This window comes from Papaver somniferum, chromosome 8 (assembly GCF_003573695.1).
Source record: "Papaver somniferum cultivar HN1 chromosome 8, ASM357369v1, whole genome shotgun sequence".
NCBI lineage: Eukaryota > Viridiplantae > Streptophyta > Magnoliopsida > Ranunculales > Papaveraceae > Papaver > Papaver somniferum.
The window spans coordinates 116079569-116103357 of record NC_039365.1 but is presented as its reverse complement, the minus strand read 5'-3'; the positions used below and the strand labels follow the sequence as shown (position 1 = coordinate 116103357).

The 23789-nt window shown below is 35.9% G+C and overlaps 1 protein-coding gene and 1 long non-coding RNA gene across 8 annotated transcripts; one reads left to right on the top strand and one right to left on the bottom strand.

Moving 5' to 3' along the window:
- Positions 1–112: 112 nt before the first annotated feature.
- Positions 113–3955, bottom strand: LOC113302729 (uncharacterized membrane protein At3g27390-like). Its single transcript, XM_026551669.1, has 10 exons — positions 3409–3955; positions 2829–2937; positions 2530–2722; positions 2294–2430; positions 1789–2077; positions 1537–1643; positions 1325–1436; positions 1012–1204; positions 657–900; positions 113–559 (listed from the first exon to the last, which is right to left on the bottom strand). The coding sequence occupies exons 1-10, from the start codon at positions 3500–3502 to the stop codon at positions 268–270; spliced, it is 1770 nt and encodes a 589-aa protein (XP_026407454.1). The 5' UTR covers positions 3503–3955; the 3' UTR covers positions 113–267.
- An 8870-nt stretch (positions 3956–12825) lies between these two features.
- LOC113306553 lies at positions 12826–16705 on the top strand. 7 transcript variants are annotated; one of them, XR_003338687.1, is made up of 13 exons: positions 12826–13087; positions 13161–13392; positions 13483–13562; positions 13641–13746; positions 13864–13906; positions 14069–14176; positions 14410–14483; positions 14788–14991; positions 15141–15197; positions 15351–15462; positions 15549–15633; positions 15789–15860; positions 16426–16705. It is a non-coding gene; the product is annotated as an uncharacterized LOC113306553 (long non-coding RNA). The 7 variants fall into 7 exon arrangements; XR_003338686.1 differs by having other exon boundaries at positions 14051–14176; XR_003338685.1 differs by having other exon boundaries at positions 13304–13392; positions 13864–14176.
- Positions 16706–23789: the final 7084 nt, after the last annotated feature.

Sequence of the window (23789 nt, the reverse complement as noted above, 5' to 3'; positions counted from 1 at the left end):
TTGTTTGTGGTTGTATACCAGTTCAATATGGCTTAAAAGGAAATCATTTCTGTAGCGGTTCTGAGGTTGAAAATTGTGCGAGTGCATTCTTCTAAATTGAAAGTAGGGTTCCTCTTTCAGGTGAAAAATCAACGACAGGTAAATTCCACTGGATTGTTGGTATATGAATATGATAAACACTAGGTAGGGGAGTCAATTACAGGAAAAGAAAGACAAACTTGTAAGTAAGACCTTTGATTAATTCTATTACAAGCAAATTACAGCTGACTATGCAATTTCTATATCCTTTACAACTGGCTGAGTTTCCTCTCTATCAAGGTCGGAGTTTTCTGTTCTGTTTCGGAAGGATTTCTGGCTAAATATTCTGACGAAGCTACTTTTTGATCTTGAAATTGATTGAGACCTACTAGGAAGGGAGTGAGATCTTGGTGTACGACCCCCGTTGGTCGAATGAGTAAATTTTTTCCTTGCAAGCTCTTCAGATAGGGACTTGGTTAGTACATCGAACCTTCTCTTTGCAGTTGGATACCTGGAGATAGATTTGGTAATACCTTGGAGCCTATATATGAAACAAAAAAACAAAAACAAAAAAGATGAAAAAGGTAGTGCAATGAATTAGCCCAGGCTTTAGTGGAGGGTGGTGTCAGGTTTGTTACCTTCTAGCTAGTCCATCAAGTTCGGCTTTCTTCCTATTTCCCTCTGGTGGTGGTTCGACAATGGAGTTCTTTAATCTCTCAGGATGGCCGCTTAATAGAACCAAATTGGAGAGATATTTTTCTTCTTCCTCTGTGAGATTATGAGCTTTGATTTGGTCTTTGATGACCAGTAAGGGGTTCAGGAACCAATCATAGAATGCATCTTTTGGTCTATTCATCGAATTTATTTCAGTGTTAGTATCTCCTGCGTAAAGAAAACATGTCTCGAAATCCTTTATTTATTTACTAAAAATACTACGAGGAAGAGGAAAATAAAAAATTGAGAGAGAGAGAGAGAGAGAACAGTTTCACTTACTCAACAATATACCCTCGCAGTTGGACTCAATAGAACGCAAAAGTGCTTGAAGAATGCAGTACGCCGGTAAGCCGAGGCAAATGACTCCATATTTCCTAGACTTGGATTCATCTATATCTTCGGGCGTTATTAATCCTTCAGCAATCAGCCTCTCTCCTTGGCCTTTGCAGTCTTTAAATAAGCTATCAAGTAACTGCATGTACACAATTTCTAGATTATTTCACACTTTACCAAATATCACTTAACAACAGGCTAACATTTAAAGGTAGTATAAAGACATTCAATGTATTACTATAATTCCAAGGGATGATACCTCAAACAAATTTAATTCAACAATCTTGAGTGAGACTGTCCGGGATGGGGGATTGCGGAAAGATGATGTTTGCGAGTTAGTGGTTGGCGGGGTCTTCTTTCGGAACTGAGGACTGATAATCACAGGGCAACAATAAAGTGAAGTTCCAAATTACAGAGTAAGCTGTTAAACTAAAAAAGTGCCTGTAAAATGCAAATGCATTATACGAGTACCTAGGAAAACAAGTGCCTTCTGCTATGCCAAGCATATCATTGCAGTATTCATCAAACATCGCCAGGGAAGCAACAATGTAACAGAGACCTGACCAAACAGATGATTCCTGTGAAGCAATAATTCATCAAATATGAAATCAAATCTTCCATCTTTTACTGGTTACTTTCGAAGATGAAGCAGAACACCTCCACACTTTGGAAATATGATCTAGCTATTCTTATCTGTATGAAAATAGAACTGGCGGTACTGACCTGGTATAGAATAACTCCTGCATAAGCACCTAAGAAGATACTTGATACCGTTGCACCCAAAAAGGCACCAACAACCAACACTGGCCAGAATAAAATAGCAAAACCCGCAAATGGTACACATATAGTCTCCAAGAAAGGGCCTTCCCGACCTATAAGATCGTGAAACAACCGCTGCCATCCCTTGAAAAGCATAATTGGGGCCTTAACTATGGAGACACATGTGATCACTACAAAGTCGACGGTAATACCAAGCACTGCAACTAACACAGCACCTAGAAGGAGGAGTATCCTACAACAAGATGGGGTTAGATTCTGACAAGTCAAAATCCCTCGCCAATAACGATAATTGCCAAAACAAGGTTGATCTTTTCGGTATCAGTAACTGGCATTAACTCAAGACTCCATTATGCAATATCCACAGAACTTCTTCAATCAAGATGTACTGTTTTGTTTTAGTAATATGATAGAAAGGGAACAAGAGCGAACAGAATTAAACACCACAAACCTGATCTCATATGGTTTTCCCATTGGGGGATCTTCAAGACGGAGGTCATCCATAATGGAAAAGTAGGAATGGAAACAGACGTCCATAACGTCCCTGACAATGGTGAAGCTCCCTTCTAAGGTGTCCACTGTCCCATCCTACAAATTCAGAAAAGTAAACCTCAATCCATTGAAGAAGTTAAAGAGTAAGAAACGATAATATGAAGAAGTGATATCGTCGAAAGAACATTGACATACATAGAGACAATGGAAAAACTTATCAGTTTTCCCTTCTTCAACAGCTTTAAAGGTGGCAATCACTGGTGCTATAAGGCCATACCCTGCACCTCCTAATATACTCCCAACAATTCCTACCACTGGCCAACAAACTAAGAGAACCATAACACATATGCAAAGCACAAGCTTCAGAACAGGTCCGATCAATTTAGCTCTGCATCCCGTTATCACAAACCATAAAGCAAACAAAGAGTACACAAGATTGAACGTAAAATTAGTCCATCGTAACAGTTAAAAAACATGACGGATGAACGAAATACCTTAAGATGCAATAATATGTCCAGAGACCATGTGCAAGCCAAAGGACGACAATGATCATAGAGTTTCCGATTGCTATTATAAGGCATATCAAGGGACAAAATATAACGCCTGAAAAAGAAATCTTAAAAATAAATTCCATGACATCGCAACTTACCATACAATACAAAAATTGTACATCAATTGTCAGCGTGAGCAATATTAATTAATTTCCCAACAAAAAACAGCTAGAAGCTCACAAGGCCGGTGAAAGGACTACACCAGCGATGCCAAGTGAATGGAATTACTACTATAAGTGCCCATTGGAAGAATAACTAATGGCAATATTTGCATAAATTTAAAGTGGGTAGCGTTTGAAACCAAACTCAATGCCATTTCAGATACATATTCCCATTTTCATGCAGTTAAGTGAAAATGCTGCGGTACAGAGTGACTCAACAAACAACAGGTGTTCAGTCTCAACAACCCATTGCCTTACACTTCATCCAGTGAAACCAACGGACAAAAAAAATGAAGGAAATTCAAACAAAACCCATATCAGAAACTGAAAACTGGAAGAGAAATTAGGTAAGAAAAAGTGACCTTTTATGATGCCAAGAATTAGAAGAGCAATGAAGTAGGGCAAAAACCGAATAAAACTCCACAAAGTAACCCAAAACCCCTTTGGAGGTTCCATTTCTTAATTTTTTTACCTAGATCTCCAAATCTGTTTTCAAAACCTTAACCAGTACTCTTACAAACAACACACAAATTCAAGAGATAAACAAAATTCCATCACAAAATCTACCCCAAAATTTCAAATTTTGGGTACTATCAGTCGGTACTTCAGGAGAAACATGCGCAGAATGAGAGTTAAAGAGTACGAAAATTGGATGAGAACCGGAGCACTAAGATTGAGTGCAAGACGGTTAGATAACCGCTTGGAATGTATAGATTTATTAGAGAGATTGATACAGGAGAAAAAATGTTATGAAAGCAAGACAAAGAGAGATAAAAGTAGAGAATATGAGTGATAAAGATATTCTGTGTTGTGGTTGGCTAAATCTCACTTATCTTGTATTGTTTGTGTGCTCAGTGGGCAGTGTGCCATCGCATAAAATAAAGTGAACTTGAAACTAAAGTTAAGACTCATGTCTTCAATTACTGTCGATCTCAGTTAGATACAAACTATGCAGCTCAACCACTATTTGTGTATTGGATGTCTGAAAATTGTACATTAGCCAAGAGCAAATTATAGGTGAACTCGTGCCTTTTTTTGCAAGAGGGGGCAGAGATACGAGGGGAGAATAAAATTATAGTTGAACTCATTAACTAAGACAAATTCTAAATATAATCGGATTAAAAAAAGTACTATAATACTAATTCAATGACTTTTAACCTAATAAGTTTTTGACTCTCCAATCTCCATTCCTTGTCATATTTAACTATCATAGTTAACTATGATGGTTGTGGAGTGCAAGATTAAACAAGTTGGAGTTTGATGTCAATGGATCATCCATGTTTACAACAAATATGGGATTTAACAGTGTTGGAAGAGGTCGTGCGAAATAAACATTATTTTATTGTTTTTTTTTTTTTTGCACATATTCTATATGTCTGTGCCTCTTTTTAATTACCTGTGAACCATTCAAATTTTTCTTTTTAATAATAAAATGTAGATAATCTTAACATGATGATGGTAAGTGATCAAACTCCCGTTCAAACTGAACAGACAGGGTCGGCTTTGGCGAAAAGTCGACTTTGGCCAAAAGTCGACTTACATATCAAACATATCAACAAAGAGGCAGCAGAACTCATTCGTATAATTTGAAAAGGGAGGATGGGTGGACACTCTTATATGTATTATTGGAACAATTGTTGAATTATGCTTACAAAACAATCACAACAAACCAGAAAAATCAATGTCAAGGCTGAGTCGCGGACTAAGTTGCTCAAGATATTTCGTGACTGTGTCCAAAATTATGCAAGCAGTTCTTCCATGCGCGTCGTCTTCAGGATAAAACAGCCGGTTTTGATATCTCTTTCACAATTACTCTTGCACCGTGAGGAATGTGACTACACTTCATTCTTGCTCAGAAACTCTTTAGAAAAACGAAGGATGACCACACACTTGTTTTTATTTCTCACAAAAATTCATTTTCTTAGAAAGAAGGCACAATTAGGAGATACCTCCACAAATTAGGGGATACTAAAAAAAAATATCATGAAATAATTTGAAGTAATTTGAAGAACTCCTTAACCAAATGATTTTGGTAATGTCTAAATTGCTCTTCAGTATCCCCTTGAGTATCCTCCTTTGAATACCTCCTATTGCATTAAACTTTATATTAGATTTTGATTTTATTTTTTGAAGTGTTAGTAATAGCGAAAAAGAAGGAAGATTTTTGGGAGATTTTAGTGACATGAGAGATCCTCAAAAAGAAGGTGCTTATATTGGTTTTAGTGACCTCCAATTACAACAATTTATAGACAATCAAACTTTCATCTACGGAAAAACCCTAAACCAAACCCCAGTAAAAAACCCTAAATCAATCAAATTTTGCATTCACAGAGCACAGTCGGCATATTCGTGAATACTAGACTTGTGCCTACACACCGGAAAATTTTCTTTTTCTTGTCACTTGGTGAGCGCGGGGCATTTTTCTTTTCCTTTTTCTACATAACGGGCATTTTTCTTTTTCATCGTGGGTGCGATGGATTTTTGATTTGGTGCGTAGAATTTGCTTGATCAAGACTTTACTCCTGCAGCAGTATCCGAAACGTTGACTCCATCCTGTACAATTTCCGCTGTAGAGAATAAAGAGAATCAAATTCCTTGCGAATAGTAGCACTCATAGTCTCACGTTATAAAACCCCAATTCTCCATCTTCCTAATTAAAAACCGTCACTCCAAATATGATGAAGAATGGATTAGTGATCACCTGCACACTGAGATTCAATGATTGTTCGCAGAATAAGGAAAATAAGACCTGAGAAGGAGAATAAGTGAGAAGCCTCCTAAAACGTCACATCGATACTATTATAGCAGTGTTTGATCCTGTTATTTTTCAACGGAGTTTTACTTTTCAAAATTAAAAATTAAGATAGATAAAGGAGATCATATGTTCTTCAGTAATCAAGATTTGAAACCATGGTGTTGTGTGAGTTCATAGAGGGGAGCGGAGTATAGTGGCGGTATAGATCCATGTCTGTCATATTGCAAGTGATTATCATTTCCGTTTCACGTAGCGTAATGGTTCAAATTAGGTTTAACCTTTAATTTCTCTTTCTTAACTATTCGAAAGCAGATGTGATGAAAATTGATGGTCATGGAAGAGAATTCAACCGATTTCTAAGAAAGAATCAACCTTAATAAAATAAAAAGATATTCATCACAACAGTTAAACATTAAGTGGTTTGGGTTATCTTTTGTAATAGGTTCATACTTATTTTTTCCCTTCTGACCGTAATTCTTCAATTTTAGAAAGAACTTATTCAAGTAATCGATCAAAAATATTGAATTTTATGATTCGGAAAGAAACACTGCACTGTGGTGGGAGGAAGAGGTAAGGGGAACCCTTATCTGGAATATTGAATTTGACAAATAACGGAATAAAGAATGATGGCCACAAATTAATAATAACCGGAAGTATTGTTGACCTAAGATGATGTTACTAACGTACAATTAAGTATTTGGTGTAAACATGGTGTAGTGAAATTAATTAGTTTAAAATTTGGAAGAAAGTGTTGTCCACCTTCTTTTTCTATAGACGGTGTTACTAACGAACGGTTAAATACATGATGTAAACAAAACGTAACCCAATATTTAATATTTGCCACCAATAGAGTTATGACAAATACCCTCATCATAGCTTCTACATTAGAAAAGACCTATTTCGGTCAATAAGAAATGAGGATTTCATTACCGTTCAACGAATAACTCATTTTGTCAATACCTTTAAAGGGAAAGATAAAACAATGCCGATTGTGCTAAAGACAGTCGGCATTGTTTTATTTTCGCACACTATGCCCGTTGTAACTAGTGGAATCTTATAACGTGATTGTGTCAGTGAAAAGAGATTATTAACCTTCAAATTATTACTTTTCCATGTTTAACCTTCTTATTAAGAGATTAGTCGATTAATCTTCAGAATTTGCACCTTAACGTTTCTACAAATATCCGCACAATTACATGCCAACCTGCTTAGAAAAATGCAACTTGAAAAACATCAGTAGTGCTCCTTTTCTTTCTTCCGTTCCGTACCCACTCGAGAAGGAATTTCCTAGCCAAAAAGGATGTTAGGATATGGGCATCCACCTCAGAGGCCCTAAGAGATTAATTGCAGAATTTTAAATAACCCAACAATGTGGGACTAATAATTTTAACACGTCCCCTCACGTGTAGCCTCGTTGGATCTAACACGTGGACAATAAATCGGGTGACGCGGAGTAAAGGTGCGGTCAACTGACTCGACACAAATAACCTGTTCTGATACCGTGTTAGGATACAAGCATCCAATTCAAAACCAATTAGTAATGAGTGGAGAGGCTCTAAGAAATTATAAACTGCATTATCTTAGATAACCCAACAATGTGGGACTAATAATTTTAACAAAGGACACTTATTGTGGCAGTATTCAAATTGCTCGGGTATGCAACTTAGGCATGGTCCATTACTCCATTTCGATCTAAAGGGACATGGCAGACAACAACCAATTTCGTGAAGATCTTCAAATTCGATTCTTTATTAATTTAAATGCAATGCCGACTTTTTTTTTTGATAACCTAGCGCGTTTTGATTCGAATCATTTTGAGTATCATGATTTGTATCGCTGCTCAAAATGATTTTTTCTTTATATAACCTAAATCAAAAATCACTCATTGTGATTTGTGTGATCTTTTTCTGATCGAGAAGAAGAGATAACGAGGGATGCTCAAAATGATTTAGGTTTTTTTCTTTTTTTTTGGTAAGGAAAATATGGTTATTTCACATCTAGAAAAAACCTTGTCCAAAATCTAACCCAATTTAATTTTGAGTATCCTCCAATTTGTAGAGGTATCCCCCAATTATGCCTTCTTTAGAAACTTAAGAGACATAATATAAAACTCGCTCTAAAACAAAAAACTTTTTCTTTTTCCAACCAAAATCCGATTTTGTACTCAAACTTTTTCATACCATTCAATGTGAAGTTATTATAGTGTATTAAACACTATTAACACCACAAAATATGAAACAGTCAAAATCGATTATAACAAAATAAGATTTTCTTTTATGAAACCCTTAATTGCTATTAAAACATTTTTATTGGGAATTCAATTTTGTTTTAATCACTCCCTCCGTACCACATATATAGGCGGAGGGGGACAATTCTCTTAGATTAAGAAAAGTGCTTTGGATTCATAATTTTTCATACCTTTTCTTATTTTACCCTGTGTCCTATTACTACTACAATTTTCCATGTACAATAAATAAGGGTATTTAGGAGAAATTCATCTTGAAAATAGGACTCCGCCTATCTAGTTGGACAAATAAAAATCAAAATTCCGCCTATATAATAGGTACAGAGAGAGTGTTTTATTCTCAACAATCCCCCACTTATATTTTAAAATATTGAGCAAGAACGTACAAAGTTATGCATAAACAAAGGTGTCTCACGACTTGAACCTTTACGTAGTATTAATAGGCTCTCTTAAAATATGACTATAGAGTGAACATAAGTCTTGAACTGTAGGAGATAAAAAGATTACTTAATGTTAGAGAATTGCTCGGTCGAACTCGCATGCGTTACTATCTCAAGCATGTTTGTCAATGTTAGTGATCAAAACTATAAGTCTTGATTTCTGGTGTATTATAGCTAAGTCTCGGACTAGGATAGAAAGTGTAGTTGAGCTTAAGGATCTCATGGCGATTCATCATACAAGTAGAAGAACTACTCAAGGAACCGGTGGAACTTCTTGACAAAAAGGTATGTGAAGACTTGAACTTATATGTTACTCAAAAGTCTATCTACTCTATCTCCTACTCTTTGAGACAAGAAGTCGTATGCTATATATATAGACTTGGATTATACACATTTGGTATTTCGAGCCGGGTATACCTCGCCTATCTATATCTCGAAATATGTGTTGGTAAGCTTTTTGCTTCGATCAAGTTTATCTTTACCATGTGACGGAAGTCATGATCTGTTTCAATCATCTTGAAAATTGCTTTGAAGAGAAATGGTGTAACAACTATATAATGTCCTCTAAGAATGTTTCAATGATTGAAATGAGAGTTTAGATTACATAACCAATGGTGGACATAAGCATTGTTGTGGAAACACATTTATGTATAAGTCCTATTCCTTGAACCAAAGTTTGTGAACTTTGTTGATCAAGAGAACCGGAAGAATGGCACGATCCAAGTCCACGAACTCAGTCCGCGAACCGGCGAAGTTCTCATTCCCGATAATTTCTACTGGGGTTTGCAAACTCTGACCGGTAACTTAAGTCCGCGAACCTAGTCTGCGAACTTGAGAAGGTTATATATCTGAAGATGATTTCTGAACTTAAACTTAAAAAGACTAAGGAATGCAGTTTGCAAACCGTGGGTATAAAAGTTCATGAACCGATTCAAGTGAATCAAATCATCTTTGTTTCAATTGTGTCTTGTGTATTACATAAGATTTCCTTGCAATTGAACAACTATCTAACTAGTTCATTTGAGTCATGTGAACTAGTTCTGGTGAAGAAGAATATGGTTGATATGAAGGTGATCATATGGCTAACCATTTGGTTCACTCTTGTTGAACCAACTAATGTACAAGTTTGGGTACGGTTACATAAGCCCAGGAACGTGCATTTCATTTGTGTATAACAAGCTATGTTTTCGATCTAACATTTGATAAATATTAGCTTGAATCTAATCAGTTTTTCATCTAACGGTGAATCTTGAATGCTTTGCTACTAAGCTAACATTGATTGGAAACCCTGATTTGAAAGACTATATAAAGGAGACATCTAGTATTGTGCAAAACTAATCCCTACACCTCACTGTGATACTAGGATATTTGGTTTTCTTCTTCTAAAACCAGGTTAACGACTTAAAGACTTCATTGGGATTGTGAAGCCAGATCGATATTACTTTTATCGTAGTTGTGTGATCTGATCTTGCATCTTCTATCGTACGAGTACAATCAGATTGATTGGCTTAGGATTGATATCTCCGATAGGCAAGATATACAAAGTAATCACAAACATCTTCGTCTCATTGTTTGTGATTCTGCAACATCTTGTTTCGCTACCATACGATTAAGATTGTTGTGAGGTGATTGATAACTCTAGGCTGTTCTTCGGGAATATAAGACCGGACTATTAATTGGTTCCTGTTCACCTTGATTATTATCAAAAGACGGAACAAAACCTTTAGGGTTTATCTGTGGGAGACAGATTGATCCTTTGATAGACTTGTCTGTGGGAGACAAATTTGTTTATTGTCAAAGCCTGTGATATTGGGTCGTAGCAACTCTTATTTGTGGGTGAGATCAGCTAAGGGAATCAGGTGCGTAGTATCCTACTGGGATCAGAGGCGTAGGAGCATAATTGTACCTTGGATCAGTGGGAGATTGATTGGGGTTTAACTACAGTCCAGTCCGAAGTTAGCTTGGAGTAGGCTAGTGTCTGTAGCGGCTTAATACAATGTGTGTTCAATCTGGACTAGGTCCAGGGGTTTTTCTGCATTTGCGGTTTACTCGTTAACAAAATTTCTGGTGTCTGTGTGTATTTCAATTTCCGCATTATATTGTTTTATCTTTATAATTGAAATAATACAGGTTGTGTGTTAGATCATCAATTAGAGTAATCCAACCTTTGGTTGTTGATTGTCATTGATTGATCCTTGGATATTGGTCTTTGGTACCATCCAAGTTATTCCTTGCATTTGATTAGAACTCGCAGTTCCTGCTTGAGTAAATCAAATCAAGAAGAGAGATATATACTCGTTGATATACTTTTAATTGATTGAGTATGTTGATTCTCTTAAAAGTATATTCGAGTTAGTCCATACAGATTTCTAAGCGAAATATTGGGTGGTGTTGTTAGACCCCCGCTTTTTCAATTGGTATCAGAGCAGGTAAACACGTTCAAGACCTTACAAGTCTGTGTTTGTAGCGATTTGACTCTATGGACAGATGTGCTATCTCTATTAACGTACCACCAGTCTTCGATGGCTCTAATTAATTATGGTGGAAAATTGCTATGCAAGCTTTTCTTCAAGCGCGTGATTTTCAATCATGGGTATATGTTATTAATGGCTATGATGCTCCCGTTGTGGCAGTTGGAGATGTAAACGTTCCCAAGAATATTGGTGAATATAATCCTGCCTATATACTTGTTGCAAAGAAAAATTACGACGGTTTGAATGCCATCATACATGCCACTACCCCAAATCTTCAGCACCATGTGTCAAATTGCACTAGGTCTAAAGATGCTTAGGATATCTTAGAAACCGTATTTGAAGGTAACTCAAGTGAAAAGGAAGCTAGGCTTCAAAACCTTAATTACGATTGGGAGAACCTTCGTATGGCAGATGAAGATACATTTGATGAGTTTAATCACAAAGTGTCTGAATTGTTAATGCATCTTTTGCATTGGGTAAGACTATTCCTGAAAAGGACATTGTGATGAAAATTCTCAGATCGCTGCCATCTAGATACGAGTCTAAGAAGCATGCCATCGTTGTGGGAAATAACCTTGATAATCTTTCCAGAAATACATTGGTTAGAAAGCTAAAGATCTTTGATCATGAACATACATCCAAAATCGGAAAGGATGTTGCCTTCAAAGCACAGAAGAACACTAAGTTACTTGATAAAAGTAAAAGTGTTTATGTCTCTGAGGATGATCAGTCTGAGGGTGATTTTTCGTATGAAGATCTTGGCAAATCAGTGTCCTTAATCACAAGAAAGTTTAGGGATCTTCTATTGAAGAGAAGTAAACGATTTTCAAGAGACAAACCTAGGTCGTCAGATAAACCTCACAATCGCGTCCCTCCTAAAAACAGGGATGCTGATGAGGCTGATGACGAGGACATGCCACAGTGCTTTAAGTGTAAAGATTTTGGTCATTTTGCAAACGAGTGCCCAAATCGTAGAAAATACGCTGGGAACAAAGGTCTTGCTGTAACACTTGATGAGATGTCTGAGATCTATGATTCTGATGAAGATAGGAAATCAAGTGTTGGTCTTCTATGTGAAAACATTGATTTTGATAATTGTAGCAATACATATATCAACCTTGATGGTTTCTATGAAGAAGAGAATCCAATCAAGCTGGAAGAATCAATTGACCCATCCTTTGGAAATTTTGTTTGTAATGTTTCAGGATCTACTATGTGTCTGGCTGCTTTCACACCACAGATGCCTGAATATTATCCAAGTTTGACGTGCTCGTTTTGTTCTCAGAAGGGTCATGAACTATCAAGATGTTACAAGTACAAACATCAAGTGAGGCACGCCAACAAACTTCAATGAAGAGAAAATCGATTGGCAAGGAAGATTAAACTTGCTCAGAAGACTGCTGAGGTATGTAAGATTTTATCTTCGTCTAAGAAGTTAGTTTCCAAAGACAACATAAGACCATTAGAGAAGAAGATAGGGTCAAATCGCTTTGATAGACGGAAGTCAGAGGATTCCTTTCAAGAGGAAAATGCACTACACCAAATTTCCATATTAGTAACCTAAATTCGTAACGATTTATGAACCGTTACAAATTTCCTGTTACAGATAGCCGATACGAAATAGTTGTAACAAGATGTAGCCGTTACGAATTTTAGAATAATTCGTAACAAGGGTAAGCCGTTACGAAGTTTTTTATTAGGCGTGCCATTCACTCGCTTTGTCACACTAGGTGGTCACACATGAATATTTTTTCCACCCAAAGCAGAAACTGGTAGAGGATATTTCCTCCCCCTCGTATCTTTACCCGTTAACCATACATCTCGAGCTCCCCATTCTTCTTCATCTCTTTTCTTTCTCTGCCTCTCTCTCCCTCTCTTCTTTTCTCTTTTGCCAATCAAAGCTTCTTCCATATGGATCTGTAGAGTTCTGATGAGTGTTCTTGATATTTGCTTGTCCCTGTTCAAAGAGAGATGGGGAGAATAAGAAATTAAGGTTTCAGTGATTGATGGATTTCAAAAAATTAGGGTTTCAATGAAGTAGTGAAAACGAAGGGGAAAATTAGCTGAAGTCTTGAGTATAGATAAATGAAAGCGAGAAAAGGATGATTTAGATCTTCATCTTTCTAGGTATTCCTATTCTTATCTTTTTTATTGATTTCGATTCTCAGATTGAGTCGTGTTTTATTTCTCATTTTTGCAGTTAGTCTGGATCGTGTTTTATGTAAACCCTAATTTCAAGGATGAGCTGTTGCTGCTGAGTGGTTGAAATGGGTCGATATAATACAGAACAAACAAATTTCAGTAATCTAATAAAACCAACTAAATTCCCCCAATTTTTTTTAGGGTATAAGGTTCGGCAGTATGGGGAAGGGGAAGATATCACCTAAATTTGCAGTCATGAAGAGATTAATAAGCTCTAAAATGATCAAAAAGTAAGCTTCATAAAACATCTTCTCCTTTTATTGATTCCTTTTCAGTTTGATTCTCACAAAAAATAAAAATCTGATCTTTTTTTTTTTTAGTTTTTTGAATTTAGGACAAAAGAGGATATTCTAAACCTTAGAAAGAATGATCTTCAGAAGGAAAAATTACCCAAAAACGTGTAAGTCTTCTTGTTTCTTTTACTCAATTTAATTTCTGTGATTAGTTTAATTTAAATTTCTGAAATTTTACTATGCAGGCCTCAAGTATAATCAGCTCTGTTCTTTAAACATAGTAGTGCATTGGGTCCTCCTGATAGGGTTTTGGTTGATACCAATTTTGTCAATTTCTCCTTTTTGAAAAAGGTAATTTTGTTTCAAAAACGGGTCTGGTTGATTGGATTGAGCTGAACTTATTTGTGTGTTGTTGTCTATAGAGATAACCTCAACTGATGTTCTTTATATCACTTGCATTTTGTGTAGTTGGATTTGGAAAAGGCAATGACAGATTGCTTATATGCAAAATGTGAGTCTTCTTCTTTTGCTCGATATACTTGAATGGTACTCTGTGATATTTATTGTGTCTGACTGGTTTGATATGCTTGTTTGTTTTACATCGACTCATTTGTGATGGGATGAATTGGTGATGGTTATCGACAAAAATTACAAGGATGAGTTGTTGCTGCAGAGTGGTTGAAATTGATTTTGGTGATGTTCTGCTGATGGGTTTGCTTGTAGAGGCGTGTATTCCTGCGATTAGTCAATAATTACTTCAGACTTGGACACAGAACCATGGGTACAAGCTCAAACAGCTCAACTAGTATCTATAATTTGTGTTTGTTGAGTGTTTGATTTTATATCCTTACCGATAATTCACTGTGGTATAGTAATATTAGTAGTTATACTACCAGTTTGTCATTTTTAGCTAGTGATGCTCCAATTTGGTCTAGCAACTTGGTTTCATTGTGACATTGTGCCGCAGACTTGCAATTGATACATAATTTGCATCACGTTTTTGTGCTTGTCCAGTTCGCAAGATTAGAAGAACATGGAAGTTGTTGAATCTGAAACTGGTGGTTACATAGGGGGACCATGGTCAAAGGGTAATGGAATTGGTTACTGTGTTCTCTCTAACTTGCTTTTGTTTTTTTTTGACAAATTACCTAATACGGGGTAGGTTTTACTGAGTGGCTCTGTCGGTGTTATGTCAATGATGTTTTATGAGAATTGGGAGTTATACAATCTTTGTCATATCCGGTTATGTCATTTATACAGTAAACCCTTCTATTTTGATATTAAATGTAATGGCTATGTTTGTTATCATTCAGTTCACTCCTCCTTGTGGGAATACAATAAACCCTTCTCATTCTGAACAAATTGTTGGTTCTTTCTGTTTCTGTTATTCAGCTTATCTTGTGAGGATGACGAAGAGTGAGCAAGTCGTAGAGTGTACAGAGGCCACTTTCATTCTCAAACATGTAGTGGCTGCACACCTGTGTTTGCTTCGGGTGTGATTTGTGCCGGTTTTCAGACTGCAATTGTCGGACTTGCACTGATTTCACAACGAATGCTAAACCTTAAATCTTCAGAGTTAACTGTTTCCAGGACAAGGTATTATATCCTTTTTGTCTTTTGGGCGGGTATGGTTGCTATGGCATTGGACTTTTCTTATGCACAGAGCTTAATACAAAAGTTACAAAAATATGACCAGTTGTAATCTATGACTAACTGTTACTAATCGTTTCAGTATTTTGTTGTAGGATTTGTTAGTTTGGTTCTATATTACTTATTGTAATCTATTTCCCTTTGTCTCAGCGGTGAGTTGTTTATTGCGGTTCACATCATGTAATCTCTTAACTGTTTCCTGTGGTTCCCTAACTATTGCTAACTTATAGTTCCCTTAATAAGTAAGAATCACTTTGAAACTTGATACATATCGTAACTTGTGTATAACATAAACATTATTTCAGAAAGCTACAGAAATAGGAGGCGAGAGATACGAGCAGCTTGAGTTCCCGAAGAAAGTTTCTCAACACTACAGAAAGAGTTGGTTATGGAGTTGTGCTCAGACCTTGTTGACTGGTATGTAATCTCGTATTCATCACCAGCAATATTTTGACACGTCTGGTGGTACTTGATATGTTATTTTTTATGAATAACTTTGACAGGAAATTGGGCGACAACCTCCAACTCAGGAATTGATTGCTAAGGATTTGCATGGAACTTAGTGGCGATTCCGTTATATATTTCGGAGTGAGATTCATTCAGTCTCTTCTATTTTTCTTTGAGGGATTGAATTGTTGGCTCCAATTGGGGTTCTAATATCAAGTGTTCTTATGCTTAAGCTGTATGATGTCAATTGATTTCAACTGGAATACTCCTTACAGTTGAAATCTTCTTGTTTGTAGTTACAGAAGAAGCTCTATATACATAGTTGTGGCACGCTTGTGCTGGTCCTCTTGTGGCTCTACCACATGAAGGTATACTGATTTTTCCAAGTGTTCTATATTTTAGCTCTACTGGTTTAGTCATTATACAATTTCATTTAGTTTTTTATGGTTTATCCAACAAAACAAGATTAATTCAAGCTAGTTTTGACCAGTTTAAGTATGATTTCATTCTCTATTCATTTATTTGTTAGATTTCTAGTCAAGGAATTGTAGAAATAAGTGAGAATGGACTGAACTTAGGAACTTAGCAACTGCAAGTTTTGAATAAGTTTCTATGTAGTTTCTGCTTATAGTGATATAAGTGAGAATGAACTGAACTTAGGAACTTAGTAGGTTTTTATGACATCCCTCAGAATTTGATACTTAACTGATTTTTTTGGTACTTGAAAGAATTTGTATTCTTTATAAATTTGTATTCTTAACTGAACCCAGGCATTCCATTTTGATCCTATTAGCTTCAATTGTTCTCAAGGCTGAAGAGGTGTTAATGTATGCTCAAATTTGAATAATTCTATATGCTTTCAGTTGGTTACCCTGCAATTTAAATCTTGGCTTCTTAACGGTTTTTATTTTGTTTTCTACCTTCTTTTTGCAGGCTAGATTCTTTGTGCAGGAACTACAAGCGGCCTGGTTATTATCCTTATGAATAAGTCAGGGATTACGGAGAACTTTATGAAGAATGCCTGGTAACTATCTGCAAGTTTTGAGTAAGTTGTATGTACTTTTTGAGCTGAACTTATACTGACCTAAGTGAGAAGGAACTGAACTTAGGAAGTCTCTATGTATTCCCTCGGAATTTGATAACAAAAAAAAAAAAATTGTACTTAGAAGAATTGATGTTCTTTTTTGATATGAATTGATTGATTGAATTTGAATGTGGTATGAATTGAATGAATATTGATATGAATTGAATGAAGAAACTATTGCTGGATGTGGTAGAACAAAAGGAATGCAGGTTAGGCTATTTGTATTTCCGGCAGAAAATGTATTGCCGGTCAATATTGCCCTGGTCAAAATTAGTCAGGCAGTAATTTTTCTGCTGTTACAAAATAAATCGTAACGGCTGAAGGTGTTCCGACTGTCAGGTTACAAAAAATTCGTAACGGCTTACGTCTTTACGACTCGCCATGTAGTAACGGCTGAAACCTTTTACAGACGCCGTTACAACCCAAAATGCGACAGCCCCATTGCCATTACAAAAAAATTGTAAACCCCCTTTTTGAACACGCAAGAGCCGTTACAACCCGTTTTAGTAACGTCTCAGACCTGTTACTAATCCCAGAATTTGGTGTAGTGATGGTGGAAAAATGTTGTTCACCACAGCACAAATTAATTGTGTTGTTTGGTAAATCTTGTCTCATGTGCCTGATCAAAAGAGATAAGATTGTGTACTACTCAGGCTTTAGGAGAAGTTTTTTTTCTTAGGTTTGTTTTTCCTGTCTATCAAATAAAGTAAAGGTTTATTATCGACAATTCTACTCTTTATAGGGTTTAGAGTTGGGCGTCCACGAACCTGTTTAAAGGTTGCGAACCCTACATTCCTTTTTCCTCTCTGATATCTTTTATATCTTAAGACTGCTTGATGAGATTGTGATTTCCACTCATAAAAACCAGTTGTTTATAACCATTCTCTAAGCATCATGTCTTTGGATGGAAAAGATGTCAATATGATTGTTAAGCCATCAATCAAGGAAAAAGAGAAATCTCCAGTAACTCCTTTCTTGAAAAGAAAGAGGAGGAATACAAGAAAGCCAAGGGCTGTCCCTTCTAACTCTCAGAAGTTTTCCGATGTTCTTGATGAGTTGAAGGAAGTAAGAAAGGAGATTAGTGAAATAAAGGCTTGCGTTTTAAGATCTTTGGAAATTCAGAAGGCCCTGGTTCGACATCATCAGCCAAGACGGTTTGTTTGTATTGACTCGTTTCTCCACGAACCTTATATTCCAATAGTTGTTGACGACAAGGAGTTCGGGAATGATAAGGAATTTCTCAAAGATATTCTTGCCTAGTATATGTCTTCTTTTTGGTTTAGTTGGAAGAATAACTAGTGTCGCGAATAACAATGATTGTGACTACACATAGCTATTATTTTTCATCTTCTTTTTTTAGGTTTATTGGTATTAAATTCTAAAAATATTTGGAGGATGATGTTTTTGCAGTATTAATCTTTATGATTTGTTATATTGCAATGGGTTATGGGATATTGGTGTTTACGTCCGTGAACTATATTCGTCCCATACTTTTCAAAAATAAAGTCGTTCGTGTTCGGTATTCACATACTGGTAAAAGAATGAATGGACTTTTGACAAATACAAAAGTTAAGCCTATATTGTCAATTATCTTGATGGAAGATAGGTTAAAATCTTTTGTATTCAAGGATTATGTCTATTATTGTCGTTATGCAAATAATGATTGAATATATAATGAACCCTTGTGTATTCCTCAGTATTGATCATCCCTGGTCCATATTTTATGTATTACTGTGAGGCTCCGTAATATATCTTATATTGAGCATTATACAACCAAGTTGATTTTCTTAGCTTAGTTGTTGTTCCGTGAGATATGTTATGTTGAGCATATTGAACTAAATTAATCATCTTATTTGGTTATTTAGTTATTGCTCTGTAAGTATTCTTATGTCGAGCAAAACAAATGACAATTAAATTGATACTTTTGTAATTAGTTTGGTTGTGTATTCCAATTAGATTAATTATGGGTTCTCTTGTAATTAATCTAATTGAGTATTTTCGTGTCTCCATAAGTTCTCTTATGTTGAGCACAAGAAATTGAATTGATCATTTTTTGTGATTAATTTGATTGATTTTTTTGGATATAGAAAATCATTTTCATGGTTTTGGTGTCCAATAAAATCCTTCTTTTCTTTTGAAATTAAGGTCGCTCTTGTTGTTCTTTCGGGAATGACATCAAATGGGGGAGAGTTCTTTTGAACTTGTGCTTAATGGTCATATCTTGAGGGGTGTGCGGTTGTGGAATTTTAGAGGGGTTATATTGTATCTTTAAACTCCTTGATGAATGCATTTATCTCCGGCTTTATGATTACATCTAAATTAGTTGATATGTATTTTTTTCTTTTAGTCATGAAATGTCTCTTTCGGAAATTTCATTATGATCCCGTTCTTGTACCTTTGCCAATTTTATTGACAAAAAGGGGGAGAATTAATATGTAGTTCACACTACAAATAAATATGGTTTTCGGATCATTATGTAAGGGGGAGTGGTTTCCATGTGAGATGGAGTATTGACTAAGGGGGAGTGATACATATCACCACAGTATTATTGTTGAAGTTGTGATACAATTGAACTTTGACGTTGTGTAATAATACTATGACACTGTATAACAATGATCGAGACTGATGCTTTCTCATTGTTATAGCTACGGATCTTCAACAACGGTGATGCTAAACTTATAACCTTTGGTATCATTGGAGTACTTGGAAGTGACAAAGATTTCGAGGAATGTTGAAGATTAGACATGTGGATTAGGAGCTACTAAAGTTTCTTTATCTTTTTTGTATTCCATATGTATTGATAGTTTTGTCACTATAATTGACAAAGGGGGAGATTGTTAGAGTATTACTCAGTCGAACTCGCATGCGTTGCTATCTCAAGCATGTTTGTCAATGTTAGTGATCAAAACTATAAGTCTTGATTTCTAGTCTATTATAGCTAAGTTTCGGACTAGGATAGAAAGTGTAGTTGATCTCAAGGACTTCATGGCGATTCATCATACAAATAGAAGAACTACTCAAGGAACCGGTGGAACTTCTTGAAAAAAAGGTATGTGAATACTTGAACTTATCTGTCACTCAAATGTCTATCTACTCTGTCTCCTACTCTTTGAGACAAGAAGTCGTATACTATATATATAGACTTGGATTATACACATTTGGTATTTCGAGCAGAGTATACCTCGCCTATCTATATCTCGAAATATGTGTTGTTAAGCTTTTCGCTTCGATCAAGTTTATCTTTACCATGTGACGAAAGTCATGATATGTTTCAATCATCTTGAAAATTGCTTTGACGAGAAATGGTGTAACAACTATATAACGTCCTCTAAGAATGTTTCAATGATTGAAATGAGAGTTTAGATTACATAACCAATGGTGGACATAAGCATTATTGTGGAAACACATTTATGTATAAGTCATATTCCTTGAACCAAATTTTGCGAACTTTGTTGATCAAGAGAACCGGAAGAATGGCGCGAGCCAAGTCCGCGAACTCAGTCCGCGAACTGCCGAAGTTCTCAAACCCGAGAATTTCTGCTGGAGTTGACAAACTATGTGCGTGAAGATAAGTCCACGAACTCAATCCGCGAACCCAGTCCGCGAATCGGCAAAGTTCTCATTCCCGAGAATTTCTGCTGGAGTTTGTAAACCGAACCTAGTCTGCGAACTTGAGAAGGTTATATATCTGAAGATGATTTCTGAACTTAAACTTAAAAATACTAAGGAATGCAGTTTGCAAACCGTGGGTATAAAAGTTCATGAACCGATTCAAGTGAATCAAATCATCTTTGTTTCAATTGTGTCTTGTGTATTACATAAGATTTCCTTGCAATTGAACAACTATCTAACTAGTTCATTTGAGTCATGTGAACTAGTTCTGGTGAAGAAGAATATGGTTGATATGAAGGTGATCATATGGCTAACCATTTGGTTCACTCTTGTTGAACCAACTAATGTACAAGTTTGGGTACGGTTACATAAGCCCAGGAACGTGCATTTCATTTGTGTATAACAAGCTATGTTTTCGATCTAACATTTGATAAATATTAGCTTGAATCTAATCAGTTTTTCATCTAACGGTGAATCTTGAATGCTTTGCTACTAAGCTAACATTGATTGGAAACCCTGATTTGAAAGACTATATAAATGAGACATCTAGTATTGTGCAAAACTAATCCCTACACCTCACTGTGATACTAGGATATTTGGTTTTCTTCTTCTAAAACCAGGTTAACGACTTAAAGACTTCATTGGGATTGTGAAGCCAGATCGATATTACTTTTATCGTAGTTGTGTGATCTGATCTTGCATCTTCTATCGTACGAGTACAATCAGATTGATTGGCTTAGGATTGATATCTCCGATAGGCAAGATATACAAAGTAATCACAAACATCTTCGTCTCATTGTTTGTGATTCTGCAACATCTTGTTTCGCTACCATACGATTAAGATTGTTGTGAGGTGATTGATAACTCTAGGCTGTTCTTCGGGAATATAAGACCGGACTATTAATTGGTTCCTGTTCACCTTGATTATTATCAAAAGACGGAACAAAACCTTTAGGGTTTATCTGTGGGAGACAGATTGATCCTTTGATAGACTTGTCTGTGGGAGACAAATTTGTTTATTGTAAAAGCCTGTGATATTGGGTCGTAGCAACTCTTATTTGTGGGTGAGATCAGCTAAGGGAATCAGGTGCGTAGTATCCTACTGGGATCAGAGGCGTAGGAGCATAATTGTACCTTGGATCAGTGGGAGATTGATTGGGGTTTAACTACAGTCCAGTCCGAAGTTAGCTTGGAGTAGGCTAGTGTCTGTAGCGGCTTAATACAATGTGTGTTCAATCTGGACTAGGTCCAGGGGTTTTTCTGCATTTGCGGTTTACTCGTTAACAAAATTTCTGGTGTCTGTGTGTATTTCAATTTCCGCATTATATTGTTTTATCTTTATAATTGAAATAATACAGGTTGTGTGTTAGATCATCAATTAGAGTAATCCAACCTTTGGTTGTTGATTGTCATTGATTGATCCTTGGATATTGGTCTTTGGTACCATTCAAGTTATTCCTTGCATTTGATTAGAACTCGCAGTTCCTGCTTGAGTAAATCAAATCAAGAAGAGAGATATATACTCGTTGATATACTTTTAATTGATTGAGTATGTTGATTCTCTTAAAAGTATATTCGAGTTAGTCCATACAGATTGCTAAGCGAAATATTGGGTGGTGTTGTTAGACCCCCGCTTTTTCACTTAACACACACGATTATATTAGTGTAATACCCAAATGCACCACAAGCTTTTAAATATCAACCTATAAGTCCGATACCAAGTGTGATCGTCTATGGACAAAGTCGAGACAATACAACAACTATGGTATACACTTTGTGTGAGCGTATATGGATATGAAATCGAGAAAATACAACACAGTGTTCACTTGATTATAGGTACGATATTAAACAGAAACACTATATGTCAATATCAAGTGACCAAGAATTAACGTACAAGTGTATTTACTTTAAATTATAATAACCAAATTATAATTGCGGAGTAATAAAGTAAATGACTCAGCAATATTTTGTTAACGAGGAAACCGCAAATGCAGGAAAATCCCGGACCTAGTCCAATTTGAATACTCTCAAAATTAATCCATTATACAAAATCTAATGCCAACTTCGTATAGTTGAGACCAAGTAGACTACCCCTAGCTACTTAGTTTCCTCAGTATCCTTGCGTCTTCGACTTCTAGAGTCACGCACGTGAATCACCACTCCTTTAGATTGTATTCCGAACAGAAAAAGAACAAATCTGTTTGGTGACCACTCTAATCGATCTTTGGTAAAAGATATGTTTGAGTTGTCAACAAGGCTCTTCCGTTTAAGCTAATAAATTCCGTTTTTCGGGTAAGATCAATCTGAATCAGTAACTTAGATTCAAATTCACAACTATCAGATTCAGATATTTAAAAATACCACCAAATGATAGTTGCCGATCAATACGACTTTCAGATTAGATAAATCTAATCTAAGTAGGATCCCGGCCGATCAAGATGTGTGCACAAATTCACAAGATACTAAAACTAATAAGAAAATCTTCTTTGTCTTCAAATCTTTAATTTCCTTCTCAATAAACTGCACAACACAAACTTGAATCCTCTTGTGATCAATCACGCACGGAAAGGGGTATGTTAACTATTGATTCTCACAAGATGTCTTTAGATCCACAAATGGTTCTAAAGATTCCATCGATACTTTGATCTAGTTTGAGTGACCCTTGTGTCAGAAGAGAAGGCTCTCAAGACCACTATTTGAGTGGCGATAAGAGAAATAAAAGGTAATCGAACTGAGAATAAACGAGCTCAAGACAGGAGCTCGAAAAAGTATATTTTGATTTTTGAAAACAACTCAAAGTTTACCATCAACTTGATATGAAAAAATATCTCCAGCTCACAAAGGACATAAGATGAAAATTAAATATAGTTTTTTCTTGGAAAGAGCATAAGCTACAAATTAAAAAATAGATCTACATCACAAAGAGTGCAAGATAAAATAAATATCTTTATCTCACAAAGAGCACAAGCTAAAATAAAACTAGCTCTAGCCGGCAAAGAGCATAAGCTAAAAAATGAAATAGCTATAGCTTGAAAAGAGCATAAGCTAAAATTAAAAATATCTCTAGTTCGCAAAGAGCACAAGCTAAAACAGAACTGGATCTAGCTCGCAAAGAGCATAAGCTAGAAAATAAGAATAGCTCTAGCTCGCAAAGAGCATAAGTTAAAAATTAAAATATATCTAGCTCGCAAAGAGCATAAGCTAAAAAATAGAATGTCTCTAGCTCTCAAAGAGTATGATAGTTCACAAAGAGCATAAGTTGAACTAGATTAGCTCCAGATCGTAAAGAGCATAAGCTAAAAACTAAAACAACTTGAAATCGAAACCTTTCGAAGCTGCATATTCGAAGAGGTAAAAACAACTAAACATCAAAAATTAAATAATTGTTGTAGGAACATGAGTGGGGAAATGTCTGACCACCACATGAGGAGACATGCATGTAAACTTCACTCTTTCTACTTGACACATGTAAGGTTTAACCAACAAGTGTACCACATAACTCCCACTAGTGCATGTACTCTTTATGTATATAAAAGAGGAAGTAGACAAGTAATAAGAAGTACTGATTTCCTTCTTCTATTCTCTTTAATACTATATTCTC